The 8,468-nt window shown below is 36.3% G+C and overlaps 2 protein-coding genes across 5 annotated transcripts in view; one reads left to right on the top strand and one right to left on the bottom strand.

The window, feature by feature from the left end:
* LOC121940558 (uncharacterized) overlaps positions 1–3,045 on the bottom strand; it is a 12,871-nt gene extending 9,826 nt beyond the window's left edge. For 3 of the 4 annotated variants that reach the window (XM_088074136.1, XM_088074137.1, XM_088074139.1), the window contains exons 1-2: positions 2,953–3,044; positions 1–45 (exon numbers count right to left, since the gene is read on the bottom strand). The exon at positions 1–45 is cut by the window's left edge. The gene's annotated coding sequence lies outside the window, so the exon portion shown is untranslated. Of the gene's footprint in view, positions 46–2,952 lie in introns of all 4 variants that reach the window. The other variant, XM_088074138.1, reaches the window with a different exon arrangement.
* Positions 3,046–4,390: 1,345 nt separating this feature from the next.
* Positions 4,391–7,547, top strand: lipt1 (lipoyltransferase 1). Its single transcript, XM_088074729.1, has 4 exons — positions 4,391–4,461; positions 5,437–5,985; positions 6,056–6,277; positions 6,915–7,547. The coding sequence occupies exons 2-4, from the start codon at positions 5,481–5,483 to the stop codon at positions 7,325–7,327; spliced, it is 1,140 nt and encodes a 379-aa protein (XP_087930855.1). The 5' UTR covers positions 4,391–4,461; positions 5,437–5,480; the 3' UTR covers positions 7,328–7,547.
* Positions 7,548–8,468: the final 921 nt, after the last annotated feature.

Here is an 8,468-nt window from a genome sequence, read left to right as displayed (position 1 = left end):
TGTTGATATGCATGATTGTGTGTGTGTTCATGTGACTCTGAGGATCTGAAAGACACAAAGGAAGTCTGGTTACTGACATTGTGATCTGTTGTGATAATGGACTCTGAGGAGTTCGGATATAAGGAAACACTGAATCGGGGGACGCTGTTGTCTCTCCGTGGACACCTGACTTGTTACACGTTGTATAACAGAACAGAACATTTAGCAGTTTTTCTTCGCGTGTTTTCGCATGAAATTTTCACCAATAACTGGAAGTTGCGTGCAAATGCTGCCCAAGAAATATGACGTAATTCGGCCAGATGGGGGCGCTGTAATTAAGAATGAAAGATTTGGGGGCATCGGCAGCTCAGTGGATAGAGCGGGCGCCCCATGTACAGAGTCTGAGTCCTCGCAGCAGTCGCGGGTTCGACTCCGGCCTCGACCCTTTGCTGCATGTCGTCCCCTTTCTGTCCCCCTTTCACACGAATACTCTGTCCCATCAAATAAAGGACAAAAAAGCCCAGAAATATCTTTGGAAGAGTCAAAGATTCGACTGTTAAAAGGTCATTAAAAAACAACTTATTTCCCGTAAACCGTGAATCTGATTTGTGTCAAATTTTCTGTGGATCAATTCTGGACAAAACGTATCAAAATTCTTCAAGAGCTCGTTGATATCTCACTGTAGTTGTAATTTTTAGTTTCGATAACCGTTGGATCAATCATCACGAATCGTGCAGGAATTCATCTCAACACGAACCTGAAACGTTTGTTCAAACTCACGACGAGGGGTCGCCACAAGCGCAAAAAAAGGGCGTGGCAGACCACAAATCCGACTATAAATCCGAAACTGTTTGTCCAATCATTACAAAATGTGCAGGATATGTTTGTGCCGTAGCTCTTCACAAAATTTGGCCATAAATCAATGACTGTTTGTACAAATAGCTCCAGACTCTGTGTGCATATTTTACTAAGCAATTTCAGATTGTCCCTAAAATGTTGCTGCAATGTTGCAACAAGAAGCAACATTGTTGCTGGAGCTGGACAGTTGGAGCCGCTGTTTCTACTGATTTGACTGGTTTAAATATTATTTATCTATTATTCATTTATTGATGGCTACTTATTTAATTTAATTTTCATCTGTTATTAATTATATTTTACTTAATGTTATGAAATTTATTTTATTTATTTCTTTATCAGCTATGAATCAATTTTGTTAATTTTATTTGCACAATTTGATTGTTTTGAAAAATCTGTTATTAATTGTATTTTATGTCTTTTTATCTGTTATAAATTGATTGTATTTATTTTTACCGTCATTAAATTTATTTTATTGAATTGTTTATGCAAATAATTTTTTATTTATGTTTATCTGTCATATTTTAATCCATTTTTATCTTTTATTAATTTATTTTATTTACTTTATAATTTTATACATGTATTTTATTTATCTTCTGTTAATTTATTTCCACATTTTGTTAATTTTATTTTATTTCCTTCATAAGTAATCTTAAAAAAAAAATACTGGTTTGAACTAAAATGTCCGACCATGTAGATGATGATCTTTATTTTGTGACGCCACGTCGACCACACAGCCGCTGTGTGTGTGTGTGTCTCTGTGTGTCTGTGTGTGTGTGTGTGTGTGTCTCTGTGTGTCTCTGTGTGTGTGTGTGTGTGTGTGTGTCTCTGTGTGTCTCTGTGTGTGTGTGTGTGTGTGTGTGTGTGTGTGTGTGTGTGTGTGTGTGTGTGTGTGTGTGTGTCTCTGTGTGTGTGTGTGTGTGTGTGTCTCTGTGTGTCTCTGTGTGTGTGTGTGTGTGTGTGTGTGTGTCTCTGTGTGTGTGTGTGTGTGTGTGTGTGTGTGTGTGTCTCTGTGTGTGTGTGTGTGTGTGTGTCTCTGTGTGTCTCTGTGTGTGTGTGTGTGTGTGTGTGTCTCTGTGTGTGTGTGTGTGTGTGTGTGTGTGTCTCTGTGTGTGTGTGTGTGTGTGTGTGTGTGTGTGTCTGTGTGTGTCTCTGTGTGTGTGTGTGTGTGTGTGTGTGTGTGTGTGTGTGTCTCTGTGTGTCTCTGTGTGTGTGTGTGTGTGTGTGACTCAGTGTGAACGTGTGATAAGAGGACTCTTCTGAGAATTCACACCCGGAGACCATCGTCTTCTCTTAAAGACACGCCTCCACGTTCTCACAACTTTGCATGAAAATCAACACAAATTATACAAAATATTGTTTTGTATTAAGATATTTTCCAAAAGTTTCAGTTTGCTTCGGCGTCATATACAATCTTTTTTTAAAGAGTTTTTCAGATTTGTAGAGAGAACAAAATTCCTTTTAACCCTTTAAAACCTGGATGGACTTCAGTTTTTTTTAAAAGCATCGAAAAGACAATCAGCAAATCGCAAAACATTGATCTTATTTTAAAAGGTGACAAAAAACAACCTGAAAATTCATTTTCATTCATTTTCATTCATTTTAATTAAAGAGAGAGAAGAAAATGATCAAAAACGGGTAGAAACTATATTTATTATTATTAGAATTATATATTCAAAAGATATTACAGCATATATAATTTTAAAAAATTTTTTAGTACTTTTTTTCAGGTCTTTTTCTTGTTTTTATTTTCCTTTTTACTTTAATTTAATTTTGTTTTATTTTATTTTATGATTTGTTGCCGTTTTTTGGACGTCTTTTTAAATTGCCCGTTTCTTTTGTCCTGTTCTTTTAGATTGATCGATTTATTTTTATTCATACAGAAACGAAGCCGATTTGCTGCATTTCAAAGGTTTAAACGTTGACATGAAACAGTCACATTTGTTATTATCTCTCTGTTTTTGCAGCGTAACGTTCAAACCGCTGAAACTCGGTAAAGTGATCAGAAACAGCTTCTCTGTTTTTCAGCATTTTAGCGTCAAAAACTAAACGAGCAAAAAGTGTGAATGAAAGCGAGCAGAGAGGAAACGTTTAATTAGAAATAAAATCCGCTCTCACCTCAAAGATCAGCGACTGCAGCTGACTGTGACGCCCTGTGTGTGTGTGCGTGTGTGTGTGTGTGTGTGTGTGTGTTCAGGATGTGGTCACGGTCTTCCTCTCTCGGTCGCCTCTCTGCTTCTTCCTCACGGTGACGATGTCAGCGGCCGCTGAGACGAAACGAGCAGCTGATATTTGGCTCCTGGACGGTGCTCTGTGATTGATTTAGGTTTTAAAATTGTTGCACGGAATTTTTTAATCTGTTATTTATTAGTTTTTGTTTATTTTTTTCTTGTGTTTATTTTATTTTTGAAGTAGTGAAATTATTGATTTATCTATTAATAATATATTTTATTCATTTGATTTCCACAATTTTTTTTTTATTTTTTCAGTTTAATTTTTTAAGGTTGTTTGTTTGTATTTTACCAGATAATTCTTTTTCTATTTGATTAAATTTTATTTATTAATAATCTGGTATTAATTTTATTTTTATTTAATCTTGTTAATAATTTCTTCTACCAGATTATTTTATTTTATTTGTATTCATTTTGTTTTCTGTTCTGCCATTTATTTCATTTGAAGATTTTATGTCACTTTGTTTTTTGGGTCACTTATTGTTTTTGTCAGTTGTTAATTTTAGTAATTAATTTATTTATTAATGTCAGATACTACTTTTATTTAATTATTTTGTATGTATTCATTTTCTATTCTTATTTTTTATTTATTTATTTTTGTTATTTAAATTTTTAATTAAATTACATTTAATTTATCATCATTATCTTCGTCATCTTTATTTTTATTTATTTATTTTTTTTTATTAAATTAATTTCTCGTTAAAGCGACTTTTCCTGGAGGTCGGAACCTTTCTCAGGCAGGTCGCAGCGCAGCCCGGTGCCTTCAAAGCGTGGCACCGAGGTCAGAACTAAACCGGAAAGTCATCAGCTTCAAGGGTATTACCCTTCAGAATAAGAGCACAGAATAAGAACATCACTTTTTTCTTATTTTAATGAAGAAAACACCGATTTACCACAATAAAGTCATGTATTTAATGATAACGGACCAGAATTATAAAACAGTATAATAACATTTATTTTAATACACAATTAATATGATAAATAAATTAGAAAAGCTTTCTGCAGCAGAATTATATTTTTTAATTATCCTTAAACTGCAAAATGTAAAAATAAGTTTTAATATGAACAAAATAGATTATAGATAAATAAATGCTAATAAAATTATTAATGTTTAGCATTAGAATTTAAAATCTTTATGTATATTTACTTTTGCTGAGTAAATATTTAATTTTTAATTTTATTCTTAAGTTCCTAAAGTTATTTTCTCGTTAAATATTTTTTTTTCTGTAGCACAAGGCTAATAGTTTTATTTTATTTCACATACTTTTATTTATTTATTCATTTTTGGTGTGACACTATATCGCTTTCATTTTGAAGTTTATCAGCGGAAGTTTGGCAGCGGAAGTAGTCCGTCCTGTTTATCGTCCGTCTTCGCGCCGGTCGCTCTTCAGTTCAGGTCAGTGAGAGAAAAACAAACAAACAAACAAACCTTCGTGTTTATTTTCTTTGTTGTTTGTTGTCTGTTTATTTGTTTGTTTTCGGATGTTTGTTTCAATGTAAAAAGTCAAAGTTTTATTTTGGTTTTCAGGGAAATCTTTCCGGCGGAGCTAAATGCTAAATGCTAACAGACAGGATGCTAACTGTGGTCATTTTTTTTCCAAATAGTTTAAGTAAATATTATTAAAAATATTTAATTAAATTTAACAAAAACTCACCTTTTTTAATTTTTTAATTTTTTTTGACATCAACGAATTAAACTGAACTAATGTTGTTTCATTGATTTATTTTTATCCTTTATTAATTTAATAAGAAATCAAACTATTATCAGATAACAAACAATTAATATTAAATTAATGACAATTACAAATAAAAAAATAATAACAGATTCAAAAAAATCAATTTATAATAGATAAACAAAAATTACAAAATAAATAAAGATAAAGCAAAAATATAATAAGAGTAATTTTAAAACAAAATAAAATAAAAGCAATTAGAGATAAAAAAAAATAGAATAAATTCATTACAACTAAAAAGTAAATACAATCAAATGAATAAAGATAAAAGAGTTAATAAAACACAGTTAATAATAGAAAATAAAATGAAATTAGTCAAAAAAAATTTTAAATTATTACCGTTATAACTTAATTGAAATTATATTAATTAAAGACAATATAAATTAAAGTTAATAAATAATATAAACTTTGTCATCGCTAAAAAGTGAAATTAAATTAATAACATCAGATTAACAACACAAAATTAATCAAATGAATCAGAAAAATAAATATAATATAAAAAGAATTACAGAAGTAAAGTTAGTTACTGAAAATAAAATCTGTTTGATTAAATTAAAACTTTAAAAAATAAAATGTATATTTTTTATTTTCAACAGTTTTCTCTTCAGTGAATATTTTTCGTCTTCGTCTTGTTCCAGATGCGTCCAGCAGGTGGCGGTGAGGACGCTGACTGAAGGACGCCATGCTGTCTCCCCTCAGGAGGACGCTGTCCCTCGCTGTGTGCAGGACGTCGTCCTCCAGCGGCGGCGCTGCGGGGCCGCTGTCCTTCGACGGCGGCGGCGCTGCGGGGCTGGTCCTGCGCTCGCGGTCCACAGACGTGTTCCAGAACCTGGCTCTGGAGGACTGGATCGAGGCCAACGTGGACCTGCAGCGTCGCGGCGTGCTGCTGCTGTGGAGGAACCGTCCCGCCGTGGTCATCGGGCGCCATCAGAACCCGTGGAGCGAGTGCAACCTGCCGGCCATGAGGCGGGCGGGGGTTCCTCTGGCCCGCAGGCGCAGCGGCGGTGGGACCGTCTTCCACGACCTCGGGAACCTCAACCTGACGTTCTTCACGTCCAAGACGGCGTATGACCGCCAGAGGAACCTGCGTGTCGTCACCGACGCTCTGCGGCGGCTCAGACCGCAGCTGGACGTGCGCGCCAGCGACAGACTCGACATTGTTCTCGACGGACGCTTCAAGATCTCAGGTAGGACGGGACAGGTAGACTACAAATCCCAGAGTGCACTGCAGCCCACACGTGTCGTCCGTGTTCACAGGAAGTGCGTCCAGGCTGAGCAGGAAGTCGTCGTACCATCACTGCACGCTGCTGCACTCTGCCGACCGCTCCGCCCTCAGCGACCTGCTCCGCCCCTCGTGCCCCGGTATCCATAGCAACGCCACGCCCAGCGTCCCCTCGCCCGTCGCCAACCTGCAGGACCACGCCCCCTCGCTGCAGTGGGAGGAGCTTCTGGACGCGCTGGAGCAGCAGTACAACGCAGGTAACCACGGAAACACGCCAAAGATCATATGTGTGACCTCACCATCGTCGTGACAACCCACTGCAATGAGACCGAAACGAACGGACAGACAAATAAATAAATAAACCTATGAAATTAATAAATAAATCAAATATGCTCATGAAATACGTAAATATGCCGATAAAAAACAAAATTAAATCAAATAAATAAATAAATTCAAATAATCAAATATGCCTTTGAAATAAATCAACATATCCATCAAATAAATCTACCGATGAAAAAGGTTCATACATAAATAAATCTATAAATAAATAATAAATAGGGCTGTGAAATAATAAAACTAGACGAATATATCCATGAAATAAAATTAGATTAAAAAAATATTCCCATGTGATAAATAAATAATGTGCCTCTGAAAAACAAGATGAAATAAATAAATAAATGTGGTTTTAGAAATTATACGTATATAATTCTGAAATGAATGAGTTTATAAAATAACTAAATAAATAAAATGAATGAATAATTTCAGGAGGCTCATTTAAAACAGCCGCTGCTGTTGCCATGGAAACATGCTGTCCCTGTGCAGGAGTCTGTTGTAAATAAAGTTGTGACGGGTTTGAAGAGCCCTCCTGTGACATCACTCCTCTGTGACCCGCAGAGTTCGGCTTCGGCGCCGCCTCCGCGCTCGTCGACCCGGACGACGAGGCGGCGTTCCCGGGAATCGGCCGGTGCGCGGCGGAGCTGCGCGGCTGGGACTGGACGTTCGGCAAGACGCCCAAATTCAGCGTCCGGACCGTCCTGGAGCTGAGGGACGATGTGACGGGCGCCCGCGGCTCCGCCCGCCTGCAGCTGGAGGTGAAGAGCGGCGCGATGGAGCGCTGCGAGCTGGACGTCCCCGCCGACTGGCTGCCGCGGCGGCTGAGCGGCGAGCTGAGCGGCGCGCTGCAGGGAGAGCGCTTCTGCCGCCGGAGCGCCGCCGCAGCTGCCTGCGCGCTGCTGAGGACGCAGAGCGGACAGCTGCGGCGCCGACTGAGCGCGCTGTGTGACGCCGTGCTGACGGCCATGGGCTGAAAAAAACGCTGTTTACGAAATCATACTTTGTTTGTTTGTTTGTTTGTTTGTTTTTCTCAGGTTTGCATATCACAATGACCGAAACGTTTTTGTTGGTTTGGACAAAAAAAAAAAGACTTTAAAGACATTTTTTAAACTACTTTCTGATGTTTTATAAACCAAAATAAATAATAAATATTAAAAATAATATGAGTAATAAATATTAGAAATAATCTTGTTAGTTGCAGCGTGGAGACTTTTCTGTAACGTTGGTGCTAAATAGTACAAAAGTGCCTTAATATGGAATAATTATTCAGTCAGTATTGAATAAATAAATAAATAGATAAGCCACTGAGATCAATCAAGCAGGTGATTAATAAATTTGGCAAAGAAATTAATTTTGAAATAATTTGACAATGCAATAAATGTGGAATTAGAAAATTTAAAAAAATCCCCTGAAATACATGAATAAATATGAAAACAAAATCAATGCATCAGGTTATGAATTAAATAATTAAGAAATAAATAAGCCTATGAATGAATTCCTTACATAAATATATGAAGCAATACAAATATAGATACATCAATTTGGTATTAGAAATTAATTAATTAAAAAAAGTTAATTAAAAAAAACAAATTATGAAAAAACAATAATTAATAATAATAAAATAAATAATATTAAAAAGAAGAACCATGCTTCTGAAATGAAAATGGGTATAATGTAAATAAATATGGCTATGAAGTAAATAAACGTAACTATAAATAAATATGCCGGTTAGAAGAAGTCCTAAAATAAATAAATGAAACAATAAAATTATTTTTAAAATGGGAATTCATGAAAAAAAAAAAAAAGCTTTCGCACTGGCCTTTTTGTCAATAATTTATTACCGGTCAAAGTTAATCTCTTATTATCGATCACTTAAAATATTTGGGGGATTAAAACCCGAAATTGCAAATAAAAACGTTAAAGTCCTCTTCACGAGTCGTGTCGCAGCGCGCATGCGCAGCACGGCAGCTTGGAGCCACGCGCTGCTGGGAGATCTGACGAAGAGCGGAGAAGAAACAAGAGGTGTTACTCTGATGGTTTCTCCTCCAACCAAATCTTTGTGCAAGAATCGCAAACATTGTCATGCTGTTTTCCACTGAAATAGTGTTTTACGTG

Source organism: Plectropomus leopardus, chromosome 24 (assembly GCF_026936395.1).
Source record: "Plectropomus leopardus strain MGB_pleo_1.0 chromosome 24, ASM2693639v1, whole genome shotgun sequence".
NCBI classification, from domain to species: Eukaryota; Metazoa; Chordata; class Actinopteri; order Perciformes; family Serranidae; genus Plectropomus; species Plectropomus leopardus.
This window is presented reverse-complemented; position numbering and strand designations above follow the sequence as displayed.

Coding starts and splice junctions, on each gene's coding strand:
- lipt1 (XM_088074729.1), top strand. CDS start 5,481: ATGCTGTCTCCCCTCAGGAGGACGCTGTCCCTCGCTGTGTGCAGGACG. Junction 5,986..6,055: donor CGGACGCTTCAAGATCTCAG/GTAGGACGGGAC, acceptor CCGTGTTCACAG/GAAGTGCGTCCAGGCTGAGC. Junction 6,278..6,914: donor GGAGCAGCAGTACAACGCAG/GTAACCACGGAA, acceptor TGTGACCCGCAG/AGTTCGGCTTCGGCGCCGCC.